This window comes from Didymella exigua, assembly GCF_010094145.1.
Source record: "Didymella exigua CBS 183.55 unplaced genomic scaffold M421scaffold_28, whole genome shotgun sequence".
NCBI classification, from domain to species: Eukaryota; Fungi; Ascomycota; class Dothideomycetes; order Pleosporales; family Didymellaceae; genus Didymella; species Didymella exigua.
This window is the reverse complement of record NW_022984802.1, coordinates 38,774-63,124: the sequence shown is the minus strand read 5'-3', so window position 1 is coordinate 63,124 and position 24,351 is coordinate 38,774. Positions and strand designations below refer to the sequence as shown.

General features: G+C 54.2%; 8 protein-coding genes across 8 annotated transcripts; 5 read left to right on the top strand and 3 right to left on the bottom strand.

Annotated features, from left to right (window-relative positions):
• The first annotated feature begins 169 nt into the window (after positions 1-169).
• Positions 170-3,034, top strand: M421DRAFT_423604 (SPOC domain-like protein). The gene is made up of 5 exons (XM_033593521.1): positions 170-418; positions 522-649; positions 697-764; positions 811-1,061; positions 1,108-3,034. The coding sequence occupies exons 1-5, from the start codon at positions 290-292 to the stop codon at positions 2,731-2,733; spliced, it is 2,202 nt and encodes a 733-aa protein (XP_033445763.1). The 5' UTR covers positions 170-289; the 3' UTR covers positions 2,734-3,034.
• Positions 3,035-3,133: 99 nt separating this feature from the next.
• On the top strand, positions 3,134-3,938 carry M421DRAFT_7779 (uncharacterized protein; the record flags this gene model as incomplete). The annotated part of the gene is made up of 2 exons (XM_033597357.1): positions 3,134-3,204; positions 3,254-3,938. The coding sequence occupies 2 exons, from the start codon at positions 3,134-3,136 to the stop codon at positions 3,936-3,938; spliced, it is 756 nt and encodes a 251-aa protein (XP_033445762.1).
• Positions 3,939-7,452: 3,514 nt separating this feature from the next.
• M421DRAFT_7778 (pH-response transcription factor pacC/RIM101) lies at positions 7,453-9,313 on the top strand (the record flags this gene model as incomplete). The annotated part of the gene is made up of 3 exons (XM_033597356.1): positions 7,453-7,638; positions 7,692-7,989; positions 8,043-9,313. The coding sequence occupies 3 exons, from the start codon at positions 7,453-7,455 to the stop codon at positions 9,311-9,313; spliced, it is 1,755 nt and encodes a 584-aa protein (XP_033445761.1).
• A 382-nt stretch (positions 9,314-9,695) lies between these two features.
• M421DRAFT_423600 (uncharacterized protein) lies at positions 9,696-10,630 on the top strand. The gene is made up of 2 exons (XM_033593520.1): positions 9,696-9,940; positions 9,992-10,630. The coding sequence occupies exons 1-2, from the start codon at positions 9,875-9,877 to the stop codon at positions 10,418-10,420; spliced, it is 495 nt and encodes a 164-aa protein (XP_033445760.1). The 5' UTR covers positions 9,696-9,874; the 3' UTR covers positions 10,421-10,630.
• A 385-nt stretch (positions 10,631-11,015) lies between these two features.
• Positions 11,016-13,287, top strand: M421DRAFT_69762 (uncharacterized protein; the record flags this gene model as incomplete). Its single annotated transcript, XM_033596638.1, has 5 exons — positions 11,016-11,051; positions 11,107-11,704; positions 11,771-11,963; positions 12,063-12,946; positions 12,998-13,287. The coding sequence occupies 5 exons, from the start codon at positions 11,016-11,018 to the stop codon at positions 13,285-13,287; spliced, it is 2,001 nt and encodes a 666-aa protein (XP_033445759.1).
• A 498-nt stretch (positions 13,288-13,785) lies between these two features.
• On the bottom strand, positions 13,786-14,577 carry M421DRAFT_103055 (uncharacterized protein; the record flags this gene model as incomplete). Its single annotated transcript, XM_033586865.1, has 1 exon — positions 13,786-14,577. The coding sequence occupies one exon, from the start codon at positions 14,575-14,577 to the stop codon at positions 13,786-13,788; it is 792 nt and encodes a 263-aa protein (XP_033445758.1).
• A 762-nt stretch (positions 14,578-15,339) lies between these two features.
• M421DRAFT_69691 (uncharacterized protein) lies at positions 15,340-17,297 on the bottom strand (the record flags this gene model as incomplete). Its single annotated transcript, XM_033596631.1, has 2 exons — positions 15,340-16,709; positions 16,760-17,297. The coding sequence occupies 2 exons, from the start codon at positions 17,295-17,297 to the stop codon at positions 15,340-15,342; spliced, it is 1,908 nt and encodes a 635-aa protein (XP_033445757.1).
• Positions 17,298-23,404: 6,107 nt separating this feature from the next.
• Positions 23,405-24,346, bottom strand: M421DRAFT_69634 (uncharacterized protein; the record flags this gene model as incomplete). The annotated part of the gene is made up of 2 exons (XM_033596623.1): positions 23,405-23,838; positions 23,911-24,346. Coding segments are annotated over 2 exons (870 nt in total), but the record flags the coding sequence as incomplete, so codon positions are not given.
• Between the last annotated feature and the right edge of the window lie 5 nt (positions 24,347-24,351).

Below are 24,351 nucleotides of genomic sequence, written 5' to 3'. Positions count from 1 at the left end.
CCACGTTCCGTTGGCGTTGCATCCGGCTAGCGCTCCACGTGAGCCCGCGTGCGCGAAAGTCCAAGCTCCCGCGACTGCCTGGCAGGCTGCATCGCGCTTCCTGATTTAGTACTACGCTCTTTGTCTTCGCCCTTGCCGTCTTTCTTTTCAGGAATTAGCTGCTGTCTACCTTGTCTTTATCGTCACCAGGAGGCTTTGCAGATCAACAGATTGTTCAGCAAGCAGTAGCGTAAATAGCAGTACGCGCAACGCACGCGGAAAGAGCAAGGAACTGCAATCGACTGCAAAGATGGCGGGCAAGGAATCGACCATCTACATCGTCGACCTCGGCCGGTCGATGGGTGAGACGCGCCACGGCCGCGACCACACAGATCTTGATTGGGCGCTCGACTACGTATGGGACAAGATCACAACAACAGTATGCAGACGTTCCTTTGGTGATTTAGTGCGTGGCGCAATGTGATTGCGTCGCGTTGAGACGAGGCTTTGCGGTCGTGCGAAACGAGGCTGACAGACTGCAGGTCGCGACGGGCAGGAAAACGGCGCTAATGAGCGTTGTTGCGTGTCGCACTGATGGGACGGACCTTAACGGTGTCATGGAAGAGGCGGAGGGCTACGAGAATATCACCGTGTTCTCGGAATGTAAACAGTGCGGCAATACTGATCGACGACGACGAACCTGCTGACGAGGGTAAGGTACTTGCTGAGCGACATCCGGAGGCTGCAGAAAAACCTGAAGCCAAGCAAGACAAATGAAGGAGACTGTAAGCTACGTCCCTTCCATGTTATATCGCCCACTCAAATGTGTAGTGGTCTCTGCACTAGCAGTCGCTGTTCATTTGATGGACAGTGCAACCTCGAACAAAGCTGGCAAGCCGCTGAAGTTTGATCGGCGGATTGTCATCGTAACTGACGGGAGAGGTGAGATGGATGCCGATGATCTGGACGCTATTGCGATGAAGATCAAGGACGAAGAGGCGCCGATTGAGGTCACGCTGCTCGGCGTTGACTTTGACGACCCAGACTACGGCTACAAGGAAGAGGACAAAGATATTACGAAGGTACTAATCGTGCTCCACTGACGGTATCATAGCTGACATGGCGCAGTCTAAGAACGAAGAAGTCTTGAAGAGCTTCGTGGAGAGCTGTAGCGGCAACTTCGGTACACTCGCTGAAGCCATCGAGCAGCTCAGCATCCCCCGCCTGAAGCAGACACGGCCAATTCCCAGCTTCAAAGGCCAACTTACTCTTGGAGATGCCTCCAAGTTCGATGCTACACTCACTATCGATGTCGAGCGATATCCATGCACCATGCTTGCCAAACCACCAACGGCCAGCTCATTCGTCGTTCGCACAGATCTCGGTGCAGCAGAACCCAGTAACGGAGAAGCTATGGAAGGCATAGTCGGTGAGGACCATCCAATGAGTGACCTGGCGGTGGTACGAACCCAGCGAGGCTACCAAGTCGATAACCCGGACGAACCAGGTGCTAAGAAGAATGTGGAGATGGAAGATCTCGAGAAGGGATATGAGTACGGCAGGACCGCAGTCCACATCGCCGAATCCGACATGAATGTTGTCAAGCTTGAAACTCAACCCTCGTTAGAGCTTATTGGTTTCGCGAGAGAAGAAGAGTTCGGACGCTACCTACCAATGAGCCGAACGAACTACATCGTACCCCAGAAAGCAAACCAGCAAGCTCAGCTAGCGCTTTCCTCGTTCATACATGCGCTGTTTGAAGGTGGACTGCATGCAGTTGCGCGTCTAGTCACGAAGGAAAGCAAACCACCCTTGGTCATTCTGCTTGCGCCATGGATCGAGCCGGACTTCGAATGCCTGGTCGATGTAGAGTTACCTTTCGAAGAGGACATGCGACGCTACAAGTTCCCACCCCTGGACCGAAAACTTACAGTGAGCGGCAAGGTCATCACAGAACATAGAGACTTGCCGAATGCAGATCTTACTGCTGCAATGGACGCTTACGTTGACGCCATGGACTTGTCTACATTCGGCGAAGACGAAGACGGCAACCCTGATGAGTACGCAAAGCCAGAAGATACATACGCACCGCTCGTGCATCGTATCAACCACATCATCAGGTGGCGGGCTACACATCCTGATCCCACTCTGGTCATCCCTGACCCGCCTGAGATTCTCAAGAAGTATTCTGCCCCACCATCAGAGCTCGTTGAACGCGCAAACAGCACGCTCGAGTCTCTCAAAGCCGCAGCAGATGTCAAGAAGGTACCACCCAAAGTAAAAGGACGGGGCAAGCGCAACCGCGCTGAGCGCGAGAAGCCGATCTCCGGCCTTGACGTTGATGCGCTGCTGGGCAACCCTACACGAGTTACGATCGATCCAGCCAACCTCGTGCCGAGCTTTAAACAGGCGCTCGCCGTCACTGATGATTTGGCCGCCATACAGTCCGCTGCAGACGCCATGGCGAAAGAAATCCGCAGCCTGGTGAGGAACAGCGTGGCCGAGAGCGCCTACGGGCGAGCACTGGAGGCTGTCCGTGTCATGCGCGACGAACTGACCGAGCTCGAGGAGCCAGAAATGTACAACAGCTTCGTGAGAGTGTTCAAGAAAGAGCTGCTTGAAGATGCGCTGAATGGAGACCGGAGGGAGATGTGGTGGAGAGTACGGGGGAGCAAATGTGGTCTGATCGACCAGAAGAGGTCGCTGGTGAGTGATGTCACGGAGAAGGAGGCGGACAACTTTTACAAGGCTTAGGTGGCCATCAACGTAATGTGTACAATCAGAGGCTGAACTTTTCCACGGTGGCTAGCTGCTGGGTTTGCCGCGATACCATCAAGGTTCTCGTGAACCTTTGCAATCAGTGGGTCAGGAGATCTCATGGTACCGCTCGAAGGGTCAGGGGTGCCTGAGGATCCATGCATCCACAACAGTGGATCACGTAGGCTTTCACCTCGACACCGAGGGTATGGAACGCCTCCAGATGCAGCAATCACCTGTCTTGATCGTGTCCACATATTCACAATGATCTTTCACTCATCCGCGAGGCGCAAACGAGGCTCACTGCTAGCTGATGACAGAAGCCATACTTGCAGAACGACTGTTCTCGAGACCCATCCAACAACGCATATCAACTTCAACTGCGCAGTCTTACACAATGACCAACAGCAAGACCCCTGAGACAGATCTTTGCCCTGACTGGATCTACTCCGACTCCTCCGATGTGCAGTAAGTCTCCTTTCCATCCACACTCTACCTTTATCTTGACATCGAACAGCATCGCCAAAGACCGAGCGTGGTTTACTTCTTACCACGTCTTTCCGTCCCATGTCACCTCGCTATACGCCATCGGCGCCCCCATCCCGGTCCTAGGTATCGGCACCATCAAGCTCCCCGTCAAAGCCACCCGTGGCTCGTTCACATCCTACGGCGCCTCACCCATCGAGCTCCACAACGTCCTCCACGCACCAACCTACTTCTGCAACCTCCTTGGCCGCCCCCTCGGAGCCATCTACCAAATCAGCCTCGGCGGCTCAGTGCATGAAGGCGGTCGCCCAAACCGCGGCGGCCTCGCTCTGAACGGAAGACAAGTCACGCACTTCCAGCCCGGCCCGATCAGCTTCTTCTCACTCGCCGTGCTACCGCCCCCAGGAACGAGCTTCGGACCGAGCGCGTTCAGGACCGGCGGGAGTCGGGCGGTAAGCGCGCACTGGCCGCACGCAGAGCGGTCGCGCTGGCACGCCATCCCAGCCCACGCCGCGCTCGAGCGCGACCCGCTGCCAGATCAGCCGCCGTATGCACTGCATGAGATGGAGTTTGTGAATCGGCGGTGGGGGAGTGAGTTTCGGTTTCTCGCGCAGTATGGGCTGGGGCTGCTTGAGGAGAGGGATCGGAGCGAGGGGAGACGGATTGCGAGGGCGCTTCTCCAGGGGAGGGATCCGGAGGTGAAGGTCGGGGTGTAGAGTGAAGTCGAGGGGAGGCTGGGACATTTTCTGCTACCGGATAGTGGGATGGGTGCGAGGCAACGGATGACGTTCTTTGCGCAGGGTTGGTAAGGATGTGGAGTGTACCTGCTCGCTGGTGTGTCAAGTGATGGCCGTATTGTAAGTGACTTGCGATGGCAATTGTCTTTGTACGATTATCAGAAGTAAAGGGATATTTGTATCATTTGTAACTTCAGGCAGTGTACGGAGCCGCTTCAAATGTCCTTCAGAAACGAACTTGTCGAGGTCACTGGGACAGGTACCTTCTTTCTGCATATATTCGACTCCCTGAATTATCCCTAGAAACCAATCTCGAGCTCGAGAACCGGAATATATGCCATATGGCAGATTCAGTCTTCGATAAGGCCATGTCATCTATCTGTCTTCGATAGGCGAGTGATATGTCAAATCTCCCTGATCGGTCTTCCTCGCTGCAGTCTTTTTTGGTTAGCGTAGAGACACTCGAGCTGATCACTCGGGGGTTGTCACTTGACTGCATCCTGTTCATGTCATTATGGCTCGAAAACATATTTGCAGCAGACGCATGACTTTTCTTCACAGCACCTTCCAAGCTTCCTCAACCGCATGATCATAGCCTCGAATAGGCATTTCATCCTACACTTGAACCTTCAGTTGCCGTCCGTACCTTTTTGAGTTGTGTTGCAGAGGGCGGACATGTGCATCTAGCGAGGCTGCTACACCACTATGCGGGCTTGGTTTTACTAAGATCAGAGAAGTCGACGCCCAGCGTTGATGCACGTCTCGCAAACCCCTCGCTTATTCAACACGATGGGCCCAATTCCTCAGATATGCTATCTGAGAACTGAAAGATTCTTTGAGATACACATAGTCCAGTCTTTGGCTCGCTTCTGTGGGACCTTCAACGGCTTCTCCTGTGAAAGCGAGTGCTGCATTGACCGCAACTCCTCGAAAATTTCTTGATGGCTTTTTGTCCTTTAAGATTGGGTCATGCTTTTGAGGTAGAGAATTCTAAAGCCAACTTTTGACAGAGAACAAGGAAGCAACTACATAGCACGTAGCTGTGGCTATGGTCCCTATGGACCACTGTTGGTGTAATCGGCATTTCGTAGTTTATAACAGCCATTTTAGATTTTGGAACGGACTCGAGCTAGCTGCAAAGCCATGTGTGTGGCTTCCAGAAAAATTTACAAGCCTCCATCGTCATCGTACGTCTATAGGTCATGATGCCTCGATGAGGTGATTGAGCTTGGTGTTCTGGACCGGGCTGACAAAACGGAGTTTCTTGGAGAACCAAATAAACCTCTACATCTGAACGCTGGAGGTGCTCGGATTCCCTGTTGGTAACAGAAGCAGGATTCACGACCTGCGATGTTGCCGGTATCCGGAAAACAGTCTTACAACGATTTGGCCATAGAGATACGTGAGGTATCAGCAGCAATTTGTGGTCACCAGATTTCACAATAACTCCACATTTGATAGATAGAGTGCGATCGTGCGCATGGCCGTTTGGGTTCCCATTGGAAGCGTCGGTACGTCAAACACGTTCGGAGCTCGCGCATCCCAGTATAGGGGTTGAAATCGTGATCATGCATCTCTTGTCACTGCTTGTGTTATTGACGCTTGGCAAAGCTCCGCTATCCTTGGAAGACGCGGAGAATGCGGGACAAGAGGCCAGTAATCAACCACGTCACAGCGCACATCTAAGGCCTCCGTGCTCTTGGAATGCATTTACAAGCCATCAACCGACAGATTCCGTCATCGTACCTAATTGTATCTTCGCATCCGGCTGTGGCGGTGCCTCAACAGCAGTTGGCGTAGCATTCTGTGATCCACGCCGGTCGACGATGCCGTGTTAGAGAACGGGTGCGCCACGACGCGTGTGCCTGAGAGCTTATGACTGATTGTGATTTGCTGCAGCTGTGTGGTTCTAGGGGGCCCCAGGTGAAGTTTAGCGTTTGAAGGCAGACCTGCCAAGATGTGACTTCACGCAGCTCCCATCCTGGAAGGATGTGCGTGGTAGAACCCATACGTATGCGCCACGTGCAGAGTAAAGTGGCTTAGCGAACACGGTCACACGATAGCGGTGCGTTTTGGTGTTCGCCAGGCAGTGATGACAATACCGTTGTCCGCGTGCGCGGCCGTGATGTGTGTGAGCGACGAGTTGAAAAATATGAACGACCAGTTAAGGCTCAATATAGCACCCTTCCAACCGCAGTCGCGACAGCAGAGCCACACTCTACTTAATGTCGATAGGGACGGTGACAGACTGCAATCTCCCCAAGGTCGTCCGTTAGTACTTCTTGGTGGCGAGAAGACTGCTGCTGGATCGATTCATATATTGGTATGGCGTAATTCTTGCAAACAAGCGAATGGGAAGATCCAAACCAGCCATGCGGATTCTCCTGGGTCTGCACAGCCTCGATGACCAAAATTCGCTCAGGTCTTGGCTTAACACGACAAGAAACCAGGAGTCTGGGCACTTGGCACTCTGCGGAGAAGTGGCCAAGACGAGCGGGATCATGGCACAGATATTTGTACTCGAGGTCGCCATGTTCGCCTTGATTAACGTAATCAAACCGACTGCGATGGAGGCTGGTTTGGACGACACAAATTTACGGTTTTGTCGTCGTCACTGGTCAGCATCAGAGCTGCGCATTATCCTCTTTTCCTCTGTCCACAATTAGCAGGCCATGCAGATGACTGACTACGGACCTGCTTCTCGAAATAGACCATCGGATTTGGCGAAATCAATGGGTGTGCGTGACTGTGAACTTGTGAGATGGCAGAGAGGACAGGTGTGCAGAAGGGTTATCGAGGGTGTTGACACTGGTGAGTCGAGGAAACGACCACCTCCCTATTCTAGAAAGCGCGAGGATCGTTTCTCGAATAGATTGAACAGCCTCGCTGATTGCGACACGGACTGCGTGGTCTGGGAAGTGCGACACTCAGTGTGTTACCTCCGCCGGCCAAGACCATGAGCGATCAAGATGATGAGTGACCAAGCAATTCCGCTGAAAGTCCAAACTGGCTGCACGCCCTGACCAGCATTTTGTCTGCAAGCTGATGGCACTCGCAGGCAGCTGCTCAACTTCGGGATCGTGCACACCACACGCATCGAACGGGCTTCGGCTAACAATTGTGCATATGGAACCGTGATTGGGCAAGCGCCGCCGGCTAGCTTATGCCAAGCTAGCTCTTAGCTAGCTCGCCGAGACCAAGTACAAGCTGGTTGGCTTATGGCGCGAGAATTTCTTGGTCGCAGCTTCCCTTTTTCCGCCTGTTGGCGCCGCGCTTTTCTTGTCCCGCGCCCGCCGAGCTTTCTCATAAAGAGGAAGCCCCCAATCCACCCATTTTGGTTCCCCTCTCCTCTCCTCTGTGACCCAAGGCCTCGTTCCCCACCCCAAGCTTCACTCCTGTAAAACCACTCTTTCTTTGCGCTGAACGAGACACGTTCGCGCCATCCACCATCGTGTCTTCACTACAGAGCCAAATAGCATCTCTGCTGCCAAGCATGAGCAGCGTAGAACAACAAGCACCCGTGCCGGCTGCGGCCACGACACCGCAGCAGCAGCCTTTGGGCACCCCCACACAACAAAACGCGCCCACACCTGCGTCTGTTGCGAACTCAGGCGGCGACCAGCTTGTCTGCCAGTGGCAAACCTGCGGCGAGCGTCTGCCTTCCGCTGAGCAGCTTTACGTGAGTCTGCATTCGCCTTTACCTGATCGATACGAGTACTAAACATGAATCAGGATCACGTTTGCGAGCGCCATGTTGGTCGCAAGAGCACCAACAACCTAAACCTGACATGCCAGTGGGGAAATTGCCGTACTACGACTGTAAAGCGTGACCACATCACGTCTCACATTCGTGTTCACGTTCCCCTGAAGCCTCACAAGTGCGATTTCTGCGGCAAGGCTTTCAAGCGCCCCCAGGATTTGAAGAAGCACGTCAAGACCCACGCTGATGACTCTGTTTTGCTTCGCTCACCCGAGCCCAACCGTGGCGGTCCTCATGGTGCCTCAGGCTACCCAGGCCAGAGCGGCAAGCGTAAGAATCCCGATCTCGAATGTTTCTCTTTCTGTGTCTAACTAGTGTTGTAGTCGTTGCTGACTTGCAGGCACTTGCCGCTACAGCGAGTGGATATCAGTACCCTGAAGGTGCCCTTGGACAAGGCGCATATGGCCAGCAACACCCTGGAGGTGCCCCCGCCGGATTCTACGGAGGCCCACCACAGAACTCAGCCTATGGCCCAGTTTACTACGCCGTCAACCAGACGCAGCAGTTGAGCAACGACTACGAGATCCGTAAGCGTGCAGCTTATGATGCATTGAACGAATTCTTTGGCGATGCCAAGCGCCGTGCCATTGATCCGTCCACCTACTACGACGTTGGTCAGCGCCTGATGGGTCTCCAGGGCGTCCAGCTCCCCGTTCTCGGTGGCTACCAGTCTCATGGCATGTCTGAGTACGGCCACGGCGGCACTATGGTCGCCCAGGCCTCGCACCCTCCAATGCACCACCCCTACTCGCTCCCTCTTCCCAACCTGAGGACGAAGAGCGATCTTTTGAACATTGACCAGTTCTTGGAGCAGCTCCAGAGCACTGTTTACGAGAACCCCAACCAAGCTGCGGCTGCTGGTGTCCAACAAGCTGGTGCTCACTACGTCCATACCGGTGCTGGAGGCTACCGCTCAAGTCACTCACCACCTGGCTTGTCGAGCAGCCACTCCCAGTCTTCGCACACAACTGCTGGTCCTAACGACACACCTGCTCTCACACCGGCTTCCAGCGTTCTGTCGTACAGCTCTCAGCACTCACCCGGTGCTTCCAGCGGTGTCTCACCCACATCAAGGTCATCGATTGGCAGCATGTACCCTACTCTTCCGTCAGTCAGCGCCATGTCTGACATGTCTGCCGCCGCTCCTTCGTCTGGTCTTGCTCCTGCTTTCGATGCTGATGGTCGCCGGAGATTCTCCGGCAATCTTCTCCAGAAGGCTGCTCCAGGAAGCGATGACGAGATGGACACTGGCTCTGATGGTTCCAACAGGTCTCGCCGCAACTCTGAGCAAGACACCCTCCATCACGACGTCAATCAGCTCGCTATCCACTCGCCCAAGGTCGACCCTGCTCTTCGCTCACCTAGTGTTGTGTCGGATACTCCCACAGAGACACCCAATGACTCCCAGAACTGGGTTGAGAACATTCGCGTAATCGAGAGGCTCAGGGCTTGGCTCAAGGAGCGTCTCGACACTAGCGATTTCGTGGACGAGGACGAGGAGAACGACACTAAGTCGGAGCACCGCACCATTGAGGACGAAGATGAGCACAACCTCTACCCTGTCCTTCGCGCTGTGCAAGAAGGTCGGGAGTAAGGTCTCCAATCAGGAGATTCAAGTGTTTTTGGAGTTCACATGGCGTTGCGGTGTACTACCAGAAGGTACCCGATTGGCATATCGGGATGGCGAACTGTGTGATTTGGTGCTTCTTGACTTGACGGTCCGTACGAGGATTGAAGTATGAACGGCCTGTTGAGCGATCTATATACTTTTGACATGCTACTGTAGCGCTCGAATTGAAAGATTCCCCTGTATTCATCATGAACGTTTATCTCGCACAGCGCACAGCGCGTCTGGAAATTATGTCATGGCTTTCAGTGATCTCAGGGCTTATCTTGCGCCAAGTGGCTTGACCAATTTCAATGATCAAACCCCACATTCTCGACATGAGCCGACCGTCTAGACAAGCTTCCCCACGCTGCTGTCAAGTCCGAACGGTCGGTGGTCGTCTCATAGACATGTAGGCCCCACCTGGAGCCGCGGTTGAAGCAATGAACAACCTGTACACCTACTTACTTCGCATCGCTAGCAACGAGTATCTCGCATCTACATTAAACACAGGCCATCTTCTTGTCAGCATAATCTGCAAAGCGCAACATGTACGGTCGCGGCGGAGCAGGCAACATCGCGCAAGCAGCGGCCTCAAGCAAGAAAGCCGCAGAGGTGCACGGCCCGATGTCCCTCGCGCACACAACGCCAACTGACAAGCGCCAGGATATCGAAGCGGCCAATCCGCCGTCCACGACCCCCTCAGCGCCGTCCCAGACGTCCTCCACGGCAGCGCAGGACTACGCGCACATGGGCCGCGGCGGCGCAGGCAACTGGTTCCAGCCCAAGGCGCTGCAGGCCGAGGGCACGTTCTCGCAGCAGACGGCTGCCGAGGCGACGGCGCAGCCGACCAGCGCGAGCCCGAACGTGAGCAAGCCGTGGACGCCCGAGGGACAGGAGTTGCCTGTTGCGAGGCAGGGCAGGGGCGGCGCGGGGAATATGGTGTGGAAGAGCGAGGAGATGTGGAGGCGCGAGAAGGAGGAGGAGAGGGTGAGGAAGGAGGAGATTGAGAGGTCTGCTGAGGAGGCGGCGGGCGGGTTGCAGAGCCCTGGGAAGGCGGTATTTTCGGCGCAGAAGGGCGGGAGGGGGTGGTGAGAGGATATCAGCCCTTGTTTGTGTTGGAGAGGAGGGAGATGAGATGTGATGAAAGCATGACACGCAAAGCGCGCTGTGGAGGAAGTCACTGGTCAGGCTGGGAGTGTTTTCTGCTTTCTGTCTGCGTGATTTACGAGTGCGGCTATCCACAGTCTTTAGGGAGAACACATTTCTTCATCATCATCCATGAGATGTCAAGCTCATCTGCATGCCATTGTCGTCTTGGTGTCGAGAATACCATGTTATGGCCGCTCCTCGCACGGCAGCTGCGCGATTGCTCTGAAACAGCGGGAGCGGCTCGATACATGACAGCGGCTCGACTGTAGTGTTTACCATCACAACATCTGCGACACCGTTGTTGCCATGATGCGGCTCGAAGCTGCACTTTGCAGAGACCCGGCCAGTAACGCAGCGGTTTGCGTCGTGCAGCCCCACTACAGTACTCAGCGCACGGTCGTGGTTGTTGTTTACATCGGGCATCGGCTAGCCGCCTTGCGTCGTCGCCATATAACCTCCTCGACCCACACAGCACTACCCAAATCCGCCGTAGTTCTACACTGACACGACTCGCATCTTGCCGTCGCAACAACTCACCATGGCGCGTCGTTCGGCAAGGCTTCAACAGGTAAGTGTTCGCGCTGCTCTGAGCGTGGGTGTAAACAAACATGGGCTGACCTCTGTGATAGCCGGCGCCCACACCAGACCGGACTGCGAGGGCCGGATCGAATGACAGCTGGGAAACAGCTCAGTCTGAGCAAGAGCAAGAGCGAGTCCTCGACCTGCCTTCAGTGCGCGAGCTTCCGGAGCCCGTCGCGAAGACGCCGCAGAAGCCCAATGCCGCCCCGCCCAAGTCTGCCACCAAGCTGCCCACAGCTAAGCCAACAGGGTCGCAGACACCGCTGAGCAAGAGCACATCCTCAATGCTACTGGCTGCAGCCGCATCGGTGCGCACGCCTACCAATCGGACGCCTATCAAGCCCGCCGGCGACGAGATGCATCCCGCGCTGCACCACGCGAGCACTGCGAAGCCGCTCGACGAAGCCCGCTGGCTGGGCTTCCAGTCGCTGGGCGCTCATGCTGCGCCGCTTAAGACAGCTGGTCATGCGCCCGGCACGCCCTCGAAGACCCCCGCGCCTGCGTCCACACAAAAAGCGCCTGTCCTGGGCTCTTCTCCCAGCAGCTTCCGCTTCCAGCTCAAGTCGCCCTTCTCAAAGGCCACGGAGACGTCCAAGGGCGGCGACCTCAGCCCAACCACACGTAACATCCTCAAGGAACCAGCCATTGGTGCGACTCCAGGCCGTGCCATTTTTGGTGCAAACGAGTTCTCCTCCAAGGCGGATGTGACGCCAGCGCGCCCCAAGGCAGCGCCAAAGGGCAAGATGGCACGCTTCAGCGACATCCACATGGCCCAGTTCAAGAAGATGGATTCGGTTGCGAACCACCCTTCAGCATGGCGCCTGAAGAAGACGCCTTCGAAGCCGGACCTGTCCAAGCCAGAGACCAGCAAGCTAAAGCGTACACAGTCGAAGATGGACCTGGCAGAGTCGAGCACTGCGGCACTGAAGCGCACTCAGTCGAAGATGGACCTTGGTGAATCTAGCACCAAGGCGCCTGCAGTGCAGCGCCCTCTACCCAAGACCAGCGCAGCAGAGTCCGCCAGCAAGATTCCACCCACGCCGCTCAAGCGCACTCAGTCCAAGGCCGATCTGGCCGGCTCTGGCTTGCCGCGCTCGCACTCCACAGTCCGTCTGGTCGCTTCTCAAGACAGCTCCAACGACCCAGCGCCGAAGCGCGTCAAGCGCACTGAGGTTGACGACGCCGCAACCACACGGCCAGCGTCGCGCGACAGCAACACGGAAGCATCGTCATCCAAGCTTCCAGTCCCGCCGCGCAAAATCACATCTCAGACGGCCCTTCCTCGTCTTGCGGCTAGGCTGATGACACCGACCAGGTCTTCCATGGCACGTGTCCAGTCTCAGACGGTCAAGGCTACAAAGACCACTATGATCCCACAGTCTCCTTCTGCAAGGAATCTGTTCTCGCCGACTCACATCGGCCGTTCTCTGCGAGACGGTGCGCGTGAGAGCATGCAGCAGGCGAAGCGCAACTTGCAACAGGTCCGCTCCATCCTTCGCACCCCTGGCCGCAAGTTCTCGGATGATCCAGCCAAGATCGCTGCCGGTACGCACATGTCTCCTCCACCGGAGTCGGCTTGGGAAAAGGCGCCCACCGCAATTCCAGCTACCGCGCCCGTTAAGAAGCAGGTCAACTTCAGCAACAGCACACTGGCCCGAGCCGCGCCCGACCCCACAAAGTCGCCCTCGCCCATGAAGTTCCGTGCTGGCAGCGAGATCCCCGTTGGCGCAGTTGCGTATCCCAGTCTCGGATCAGGTGTTGAGTATCCCAAGCTTCCACAAGGCGATGCGTCTCCTCCTGCGTCTCCCTCGCGCCGTCTCACCTTTGGAGGCGAGACCGCAAACCACCCACGCAGCTTCTCGTTCGAAACAGGCAAGCCTGTCAACTTTGGTGAGTCCTACAAATGGAAGCTCAATGAGCCATACTAATCTCGTTTACCAGGTCCAACAACTACCGGCACCATCCGCATGGTTCGCAAGAGCGATGCTCCCTCCATCGTCCAGAGCACGAAGCGCAAGCTCGAGACTGTTCAGGAGTCTTCGGACAAGGAGAATGACGAGCGGCTGGAGAACCCTCGCTCCGCAAAGAAGATGCGGCCAACACCTGCTGCACCAGCAACACCTGCAAAGGTTCCTGCCAGTGCAAGCAAAGCACCTCGTCGCACCCCCGGAAGCGCCATGAGCAAGTCCAGGCTTGCTTTTCTTGCCACGCCCAAGCGCAGCAAGGCCTAGCTCACTCTCCTCAAGCATATGCGCTTGAGCTGGTCGCGTCTGCTGAACGACTTCCGTCTCGGCAACATACATCCTCTCAAAAAACGATTTCATTTGTCATTTGCTCACTTGCATCCTGGGGCAGGCCGGCGTTTCTGAAAGATCAGAACGATCTATGATCATGATCAACGACAATTTCCTTTCTTGCTTTGAGATGCTTCTTTACATCTCGGCTGCATGGTTGGCGAAAAGATACGATTCCATGTTAAATGGGCTGTGTGTAGCGACGGTGTCCGTGGGACTTTGCATATCATGACACGACTTCCACGATCTGCTGTGTATAACATAATTGAAAAGAAATAATCAATTGACCCGCCTGACCTCGTGCAACGTGTACTCTGAAGAACACACCACTTATGCAACATATCATCAACATACATTGCTCTACCGGCCCCGCGGTAAGCGTCTAATCCATCTATTAATCTACAGACAAAAGAATTCATCAAAGACGCATGCCGCCTAAGCCGCCGCCTCTTTCTCTCCGTCAAGAATCCTTAACTGCTCCACCAACCAATCTTTCATCTTGTCACTCTCCTCCAGTCTCTGCGGATAGTAATGTCCCATATCCCACTGCTCCACGACACTCATCCCCGTGCCAACCTCATAGTGCGCCTCAACTAGCCCTTCGCTCGCCCACTTCCACTCGTCCTGCTCGCCCATGACATGCATCACCGGCGCGGTGATCTTCTCGCCCAACAGCCTCTTTTTCTCTGCTTCGCTCTTGGACGCTAGCTCCGGCAGCTTCAGCACCGACGGCGGCAGCAGCGGCGGCGGATACGATCCGCACACCGACAGCGCAAAGTGGAACGAATCCAGCCAGTCCTCCCCCCGCGCGCCCACCGCCCGCCGCACCTGCGCGCCCCGCAGCAGTCCCGCGACGACCTTGGTGCCCTGGCTGAACCCGATCAACCCTACCACGCGCCCGCCATCCGTCGTAATGCGCTGCACAGCCTCGCGCACCAGCCGCTCTACTTCCTTGGACAACTCCGACGTCGACGTCCCAGACCGCATCAGCTCCAGCGTCACTTTATCGGACGGCGGCAGCCAGCGCGCGAAAGGCCCGCAGCCTTCGAAGAAAGGCAGGATCCCGGGGCCGGCGGGGGATGCGAAGGGGGCGTCCAGATACGCGATGGTGAAGTGCTCTTTGAGCACGCGGTTCAGGCGCGCCAGCTGCACAGTGTGGATTGTCGCGTTGGAACCGCTGCCGTGGAGGGCAAGCAGCGTTGGCTTTGCGGCGTCTGGGGGGGTCATGCTGGGTGGCGGCGTGCCGAGTGTGAAGATGGGTGGTGCGGTGGCTGCCATGCAGCAGGCTGGTAGGCTGGTTTAGGGACCTGTGTTTGCTGGCTCTTTCTTTGTGTCGCTGGGTGAGTCTGGACTGTTCCGGATCTTGGTATGATGGCGCGCTCGATGAGAGTGAGGTTTGTCGAGTGGTGCGCCAAGATGCTGGATGTGAATGTGGATGTGCCCCGCGTTCTTTCTCTTTCTGCAGATCGCCGATATCCGCACTGTCTATCTAGCTCTGAGAGTTGATTCTGCTACAGTGCATCAACCTTGGGATGTCGCCTGCCTAAACTTGAAAGTGTTGGATGTCAGAGGCGCAGGCTTGGGACGTGGTCGTTATCGATTGCACTTCGAGGACCGAGGTGTTGGCTCGGCGCTAGTCATGCATCCATCATCGCAGCCTCTCGTGTCTCGGCGAGTCTGGAAACAATCGGAACCTGACAGAAGCAAAAGCTCTTCACTCATAGCGTGTACGAGCTGCGTTGTACGACATGGCTTGTGAAGGTTATCAGCCATTGTGTACAGCTCCCCTTCTGCGGCAGCTGTGTGGCTGACTGAAGGCAGGGAATCAAATAGAGAGAGGGTACATTTACTCAACTTGGAAATCAACTGCAATGCTGTGACGCCTAACGCAGAAGGGCTTCAAGTCCACCGAGAGAGAATCACAGATGCTAAAAATGTTCAACGCAGCAACGCCTGTCCACCAGGAAACAAAGAAACACGCGGATCAGCTCAGCTGATCGGCGCAGTCCCACTCCTCACCAGCCCACTCTTCACTGAACTACCACTCGCGCGACTACTCGCCCTCGTCCGCCCCCCCTCCGCCCTAAAACTGGCAAGAATATCCTTGCCAATATCGCTCTTCCCTAGCTTGACCACCAACGCTGTATTCTCCCTTTGCAGCTCAGCAACCTGCTCCTTGAGCAGTTTATTCTCCTTATCCACGAGTTCCTTCTGCTTGCGCGCCTCATCCCGCTCCCGCTGCGCAGTCGCGAGCTTGCTCTTATCGGCCTCTTTCTGCTGGCGAGCGAGGAGCTTCTTGGTTTCCTTTTCGCGTCGCTCTTCGAGTTTGCGCATCTCCTTTGCATATTTTTCTTCTTGCTTTTTCTTGTCGCGGGCGTGCTTTTCGGCGGCTTTTTCAATGTCCTTTTGGGATTGTTGCGACGCGGTGGCGACTGCGGCACTGCGCTTTTCTCGCTCCGAGTCGAACTTTTCGCGCAGTTGGAGTTTCTTAGTTTCGATGCTGTTCAGTTCGCGTGCGTGGTGGCTGTCATCGTTGACGGGGACGGAGACTTCGGATGCGGTCGAGGGAGTGGGGATTGTGTTGTCGATGGGCAGACCCTGGGGGGCGGACGTGAATTGTGTGGCTGAGGCGAATGAGTCTGCTGATGACGCGGTGGAAGAAGAGCTGCTGGAGATGGTGCGCTGCAACTGTGGCATAGGATTCATGGCGTCTGGAATGTAGGCACTCAGGCCGCCTACTGCGCCCCTGAGCTGGTCCAGGTAGCCGTCTTGTGCCGGCTCTATGTCGCCGACCACTTGGTGTGACGCTCGTCGGCGCGTCGATGATGGCCTGTCCGCTATGCTGGTGCCAACTCCTGCACCAAGGCCATTCGAGTTCTCCAGCGAGTACCGCGGCTGTGCCTCGACGCTTTGCTGTGGTGCATCTGTTGTGTTCTCCTGGCCAGCTTCCGATGCCTCACTTGGTTCGTTGTCGTTCCTCGCGCATGCCCAGTCCAGGAACTTGATCGCATCTGCCACGATACTGCTTGGTACGTTCCTTTCCACCATGAAGCGCGGTATGCCACCTCCAGGGTCACTGCGTGTGACCATTATCCATTCCACTGGGTTGGTCTCAGCATCGTCATTGCCGGTGAGTGGTATCTCTCTGATCATCTCGATCGACTCGTACTGGCCGAGCACCATGCCGGCACGCGGCGGGGCTTCTGGGTGTGTGACGGGTATCGAGACGACCATCCAGTGCCGTGGCACTGTAGAGTCAATCTTGGAGGCTTCGCTGAGGGCGTTCTCGGATGTGATCAGTAGTGTGATAAACTCTCGCGGTGACGTAGGGCCGGGAAACTGCGCAGATAGCTGGTAAACTATTGCTTGTTAGCACACATCCGTGAGGTTTGTAATCTATCCCTCTTACCCTGCAGATTGCCCACGCCGTCGACAGTCAAGTCCTCCAGCCGCTGGTCTCCGCCGATGCCTCTGATGTTGCCCTCGCCAGGCCCGCCCTGCACCTCCAGACTCTCGGGAAACTCCCTCTGCATCATGCGCTTCCACTTGGAGAAGCCGAGGCCCTCATGCACACTCGACCGCGCAAACCACGCGCCGTGTCTGTCGTGCCCCGCCATCTTGTACACGCTCATGCCGGTCGCGGTCTGCTGGGCGCTCAGCTTCACCGGCTTCCCCCACGATTTCTGCAGCGCTTCATGGTCCTTTGCAGGCGGCGGCCGCCGTACTTCCGACTTGGTGAGGTCTGCGGCATTCGCTGCAGGCTGTGGAGAGGTGCGCGTGCGCTGCGCCGACTCATAGGGCGTGCCGTTCGGCGGCGGAGGGACCGAGTTCGCAATGAGTTCAGCGTTTGCGAGGATTCCAGGCAGGAAGCTCTTGAGGTTATCCGTAGGCACGTCGCTGAAGTCCTTGGGCCTGAGACACTCTAGCGCCTTGTGCAGCTCGGCCATGCTGCGGATCTTGTGATTTTACAATGTCGAACTTGTGTGCACTCTCGAAGAGTATGCAGTCTCAAGATATGACGACGGAATTCATGCGCGCGACTTGTTGCTCTTGCTTTCCGCTGTATCCGTAGTACGAGGGCCGATAGCTCACTACGAGGGTTCGGCGAGGCCGGTGACGACCGGTGAAGTCACGAAAATACACACGAAAACAGATGGGTATTGCGCTGTAAATTGTAGAAACGAGATGCAGATATAATAGGACGGGTCAGGAAGTAGGAGAGGAGCGTAACCTGATTACAAGGCTCGCACGACGCAGACACATGCCGTTTGTTGCGCATGGAGGAACACGCGGATGCGTGATCGTTTGCGACGTCATCCCTGCGGATCGTGGGATGCGCCTGCCACATCCATGATCCTAGACGAGTGGACCCTGATATGTCCAGAACGAGCGTGGTTACGTCACGCTAAGTCTTGACTTGGTATTTCCTGCGAGAGCTCAACATGGCAAAGTTAAACAGGCATCTTTCAGGTGTCGTATTTCCTGTACCACGGGAAGACCTCGGGTTTACAGCGCGAAGAAATGGCCTTTGAATCTCATGTACGTGCAAAAGACCGGATGCAAGCATTGAAAATGGAAGGTTTCCAGCCATGATTCGCACGGGACCTGTGAGTCGACAGGTCTTTGAAGACAACGATTGGGTTTCTTGTTATACTCTTTGTCCAGAGCATGAGAGGCTTCCATCGCGTACATCGGTTCCCAAAGCCGACATTTCTTCAAGTCTTCTGCCTTGGCTTTTATCGAACCTTTATTATTAGACCTGGGGTACAAACAGACGAGATAAGGACCATTGCTCGATGCTTTCCATGAGACTGATCGAGATAATCTGCTAGTTATCCTATGTCTGTTTTAGCCATTAAAACTTCGTTTTGCTGTCTCTAGAACTTGTAAGAAGGTGTTTGACCTTTGTTTGCACTGCTGGTGCTATGAACCTGTGGAAGTCACATTCTTTCATTTGCATGGAAACACTGGCAAACAACTATTTATGCGTGTCCCGCCATGCGCGATAGCTGGCAGCAAATTTGGGAGGTACTCTGTGGCTATCTGCGGGTCTCTCGCGAACTCATAAAAATCCTAAGGGCTACAAAGATCCCGCATCTGAGATAGTTAGCTCCAGGAAGTCAGGAAGCATAGTCTGTAGAAAGTCTCGTCCTCTAACGCTTAACTCTCGCCTTGTGCACTGCTGTACGGGATTGTTCGCTCGCTCCCTTGCTTGCCATCTCTGCTGGTATTTTCCTACACAGCTGCTTTTGGGACTCGTCAAATGCCTTCTTGAAGGACTTCTTGAGACAAGATCTTGTAGTCATCGCAGTGTTCGTTCCCCGATATTGAAACTTCGACCCGTCACCCTTTGGGCGTACGAGCGATGGAAACTGTCGTTGTCCCAGACAGCCAGCAAGCATGTCGTCCCTGCGTCATGTGCTTTGTGCAGGTACTTCGACTTGTTATTGTCCTGGCCATCACTGTCAACCTCCTTATCCTCGGCATCTTGTTTGGAATCTTCTTTAAGGGTCTCAGCAGAGCGGTCTGCTCGACGTGTTGCGACCTTAGCCTTTGATCGGGGTCAACGCAGCCGTCGTCTTCGTCGACGCAGACGACTATGTCGAGGCGAAGCGCTTCCCTAGTGTCGCGATCCGAGGCAACGATCTTGCTTCTGTAAAGACTCTTTTACCCACACGGAGCTCTCCCACATCGACAGATTCCACCTCCGGCAGCATGAACAACCTAGCAAGACACTTTGGCTCGCTGCACTCAATAACAAACCTTTTCGCATCGAGAAGAGCATCGCGGAGGCCAGTGTAGAATTCTGTCCAGGTGAGGTGATAGAGAGGTGTTAGGCGTTCGAATGAGTGATTTCGAGGTGGAGGGTGATGTCTTTGGAGTAAAGTAAGTAAGTGTAGTCTTCGCCCACGAGAACTGAGTACGGTTGTGGAGCCCATTTCAGGGCTGCCGCGCGCATCTCTCTGGTGGTGGTGAGGAGGGCGGGTAGTGATGAAATGGAGGTAATTGCGAGATCGGTACTCTCTTTTATCGTGATGGTGACAGAAGAGGGACGTGCAAGCGCGTAGATAGCAGAGCGAAGCTCGACAGGAAGGACCTGGAGACGTTAGCTGTGCCGCAGCAAACGGAACCTTGTGAAAAAGAGGCAGGGTGGTCTTCTGAACTCACCCAATCTGCGTAAGTGCATCAGATCTATGTTATACTACCTCGGATTTGAACCATCCCAAGTGAGTGAACTCTGTCGCCTTCGCGACCTACCCCAGGGTAATCACCACATCAATGTATTTGAACTGGCGGACCAAGACAGACAGGAAGGATACACAGGGGCTGTAGCAAGAGCCATCAACTATAAAGTGTCAGATGTAGGAGCACAGGGCAGATACAAATGAGGCAGAAGGTTGTTGTATTGAGGGAGCTACAGCGAGCAATTATATACACAACCAGATAAGTAAGCAGGTGACTAACACAGTCACGTGAGGTGCAGTTCACAGTGTACTGTATGAACTGAGGTGCTAGGCTGACACACCCCCTGAGGATTCTATGTTGGATGGAAACCTCACAAAACAAGGAAAAATACTAAGAGAGTGAGATGCTTACGCATACTGCGCAGCTAGTTTAGCTAACTAAGGGGTAGAGGGCAAGGAGAGTCCCTGACTATTAAGTGATGAATGTCCTTTAAGCTAAGCTGGCCTATAAAGTTCTCGTGTTTCTGTTGAGGAAGCAGCTTTGTGAAGCCGTCAGCAGGCATCTCAGCAGTAGGCTTCCACTCGACAGCGATTCTTCCAGAGTCTACCTCCTGGCGAAGCCACATCTGGTGTATATCGACATGGCGAAGCTTTGTTTGGATGCGATCTGCATCACCTTGAACAAGGCGTACAGTCTGTGCATTGTCACACCAGAGAGCCTTTTTGGTATGCAGCGTGAAGCCAATATTGCGGCAGAAGCGATCCCAGTATTGTGATTCGACGCCAGCGGCTGAGAGAGCGTACAGCTCAGCCTCAGTGGTAGATCGAGTAACTAATCGAAGTACAGTAGCTTTCTAGTCGATTGGCATGCCATAGAGCATGAACACGTATCCAGCAGACGATCGACGAGTCTCAACGTCATCTCCAAATGATGCATTAGCAGCACCAAAGAATGTTGGAATAGTTGAATTGATCTTGGTAGCGTAGGTCTGTGTAGGCTCACCCCCTCGAGCACTGATGGCTAGGTACCTAGTTCCGTACAGGTACTGCCACACGTGCTTGATCTCAGAGAGGTGTATTGGTCCTGGGTTTGTGAGAAACCTTGCAAGGACAGAGTGAGCATGTGCTACATCAGGTTGAGTCATGACCTCAATGTACGCAAGATTGCCTACAAGGCGTTGGTAGGCCTTTGTGTTTGATAGCTCTGAAAGGCCATCGTAAGGCAATAGCCTTGAAGTAGAAGAGAGAGGCGTAGATGGGTATCTACTATTAGTACAGATAAGGTCGTACTCAGTGCAGACCTTATTGATAAAAGCATCCTGAACGAGGTAGAGCTGACGGCTAGCCAGGACGCGTTCAACTCGGATACCAAGGAACCATCTAACATCGCCAATCTAGCGCAGGTTGTAGAGCTTGATTAGTTGCTGTTCAAGCTGCTGAAAGTCCTCCTGATAGTCTATGTGGTACAGGATAATGATATCGTCCACATAGAAGAAGAGAATAACCCTATTATTCATCCACAGGCATGGAAAGCCCTGAACAGGGTGTAGGCCTAGCTTTCGAAGCGATTCCTAGAAGTGGATTGCCCACAGGCGAGGAGCTTCCTTGAGGCCATAGAGAGCGCGTAGAAGTTGTAGTGTTTGACTGTATTTGTGCTGAAATCTATCTGGAGTTCTCACATATAGAGTACGATCTAGCAGAGCGTTGAGGAAGGCGTTTGGCACATCGTATTGCATGGCCTTGAGGTTGAAGGCACAGGCAAGGGCCATAAGCGCTCGGAAAAGCCGTGCTGCTAGAGTGGCTGCGTAGGTATCGCCGTACTGCTCCTGCAGGTCCCCGCGCACTACAAGGCGAGCCTTGTATTTGAGTAGATAGCCATCCTCATCAAACTTGTAGGTAAAAACCCACATCAAAGGTACAGCGTCATCAATGTATGAGACTGTGATATCTGGTTTTGCGAAGGTGCCTTTGTTCCAGCAGTTACCGAACTCAGTATAGGCAGCAGCTGTAAACTGCTTCCCGTGTGGGTGGTGCTGGAGCTCCTTCCAGTGATGTGGTGGAGGAGGAAGATCATCTCAATGAAGGCGAGTAGGATCAGGCTTGATCCTAAGTTCTGAGGCAAGAGAAGTAGCCTCACGTGATTGCTGAATAATAGCAGCAAAGGCATAGTACTTAGTCGAAGGACTAGCCTCGATGAAGTGCGCCTGGCGGCGTCTTCTGCCAGTGATAATGTTGTCCTGTGAGAGATCTGGATCTCGTCGTTGAGGAGCGTTGTTCTGATGTCGATCTAGGACGTATGGCGCATGCGTGACTAGGTCAGGTGTAGCAGCTCTGATCGTATCTAAGTCCTCATCAGGGTTCTCATCAGAGTTCCACCCCCTAGGTGTCATGTGCTGTGCAGCAGCAGAGGACTCCTGAAATAGCTGTTGCTCAGCTGGATCAGGACAGTCGTGAGAATCAGGTGTACTACGAGCAGTAGTAGTAGGAGAAGGCAGTTGCTGTACTTGCTTCTGTGCAGGAGTTGGAGCAACTGCAGCCTGTTGCTGCCGCACTAGCTGAGCGACAACGATAGTCTCACTATCGTATTCCTCCTCAGGAATGTGTGCAGTCTCAACGATATAAGACCTTGCAGGTAGAGCAGACAGCTTATCCTTGTAAAGCTCGTCTACAAAGCGTACGTCGCGTACGCGGATAACGCGATTTGTGGCTGGCAGCCATACTCGATAGATGTTCGAGGCGTCATAGCCGAGGAGGAATCCCTCAAAAGTGCGATCTTCGAGCTTATCTCCTCTAGCCAGGTGCTTGTTGAGCACAAATCCACAGCTTCCAATAGCGTGGAGTCGAGAGAGGTCTGGGCGGACGCCAGTGACCATCTCATGTGGTGTGCGCCAGTCGATAGATCTCGTAGGCGTGATGTTGAGCAGCCTTGCTGCTGTGCAGACTAGCTCGTTGGCCAACATCTTTGGTAGACCAGCATGGATACGAAGAACCCTAGCGACGGTAACAATGATAGCACCAGCTCGCTCAGCACCCCCCAGCTGTGCAGGAGTATCAGGAGACCTTGTCTCGACCTTGATGCCAGCTGATGAGAGGATCTCTTGAGCAGAAGAGCCTAAACTGGCCTTAGCTCGTCCATATCCTACGTCTCCGTCCATGAAGACTATAGCTACTTGGTAGCCATATACACGCTCAATCTTGTTGATGAGACGTGTGATTGCAGGAACGACAGTAGCCTTGTGTCGATCCTTGAGAGTACAGATCTTATGTAGTTTTGTGTACTCACATACTGCATGTAGTGCCCATACATCACTGTTGTAGCAGGCCTTGCTATGCTTTTGGAGCTGAATGATGTCCACAATGATGCGGTAGAAAGGGTGGTAAGCCTTGTTAGCTTGAGGACGTCGACTAACGTCTTCCTTTATCTTGCCCTTGATGCAAGGGATGCAAGAATCTGTCCATTGTTCTCCTTTTCTGTTGGTGCCTAATGTGAGGCCAGTTGTGGAGTTTTTAAGATGCTCGATAGCCTGATGGCTTGGATGGCCGAGCAGCTGATGAGCTTTCATCGCAGTGACAACTTGAGGTGATTTTGCTTGAGTAGAAGCAGCTGCCATAGCCTGAAAAGGCTGTTTAGCGTCTTAAGCTTTTAAGAACCAGTGACCTCCAATTCAATCAAGGTCCATGAAGAGAGATAGTAACTTATCCTCCCTAAAGAGCGTGTTTGTTATTAAATTAAAGTAGATCTTCTTGCAGCAGCTTAGGCTGAAGATATTGGCTACATATCCTGGGATATATGCCACTTTCTTGAGCGTGATTGAGGCCGTCTAATTGCCCCTTTTTACGTCAAGAGTTACCTCTCCCCAGGCTTATATCTAATATGAGTTACAGCCTGCTTGTACAGTGTCTTGAGAGGAAGGAAGCTTTATCTGCTTCCAATTAGATCCTGCCTTGTTGCAGATATGAACGTCTGATCCAGGGTCCATGACCCATCGGTGCTGCAGCGATTGAGCGTGCAGCGATAGTGCAGTATTGGACTGCAGCAGCTGCAAGGGCTGCTTGAGACAGGCTGTATTGGACGCGTATCCATCGGAGCTACAGTCTGAAGCAGTATCGGCCTGATGAGCATGACGTGATGCGGAGTTTTTGCGTTTAGCTATCTCAGCCTTAGCTTTCTCTAGGTCGAACGTCCATCGTATGCCGGCGTCCTTGTAGGCCTTCTTGACCTTCTTAAGCGTATCCTTGTTTTGAAAGGATACAACAAGCTTAGATAAGGCCTTTGTGCTAGGCTCAAAGTCCTTAAACCTGCCTTTAGCCTCAGGATTGAGAGTGAAGCACTGGAGTACTGATGGGTGGAGCCCACAGACGCACGTTGATTGACCCGTTGATCGGTCCTTCTTTGGGTGATTGTTCGGCTTGGGCTCCGTGATGGACAGAGATGTAAAGCTTCCTAGTGGCTGAGTTGCGTTTTGGGCTGTAGGTACCGTTTGTTGATACTGGCTGATCAAATCCTGCAGGGTAGGAGTTGGCAGAAGGGCATTTGATTCGCCTTGCTCCATGGCGAGGAACTGGGCTTGAGCCCATGCCTCATCTCCTAAGTCCCGTACAGCATGGATGAATTGCCACTGTGCTTGGGTCTCTGTCATCTCTGGCATGCTCTCCTGAGCACATTGAGATGTGATCTGCGAGTATTCGTCCAGCCAGGCCTGGGTGCTCTGGTTCTTTGGCTTCTTCTGAATATCGCTGTACTTGGCAGCAAGCTCTAGCCTGCGCTGCTGGTCTGTGACCTTGAAATGCTTTCGGAGCGTCGTAAGCTGACTCC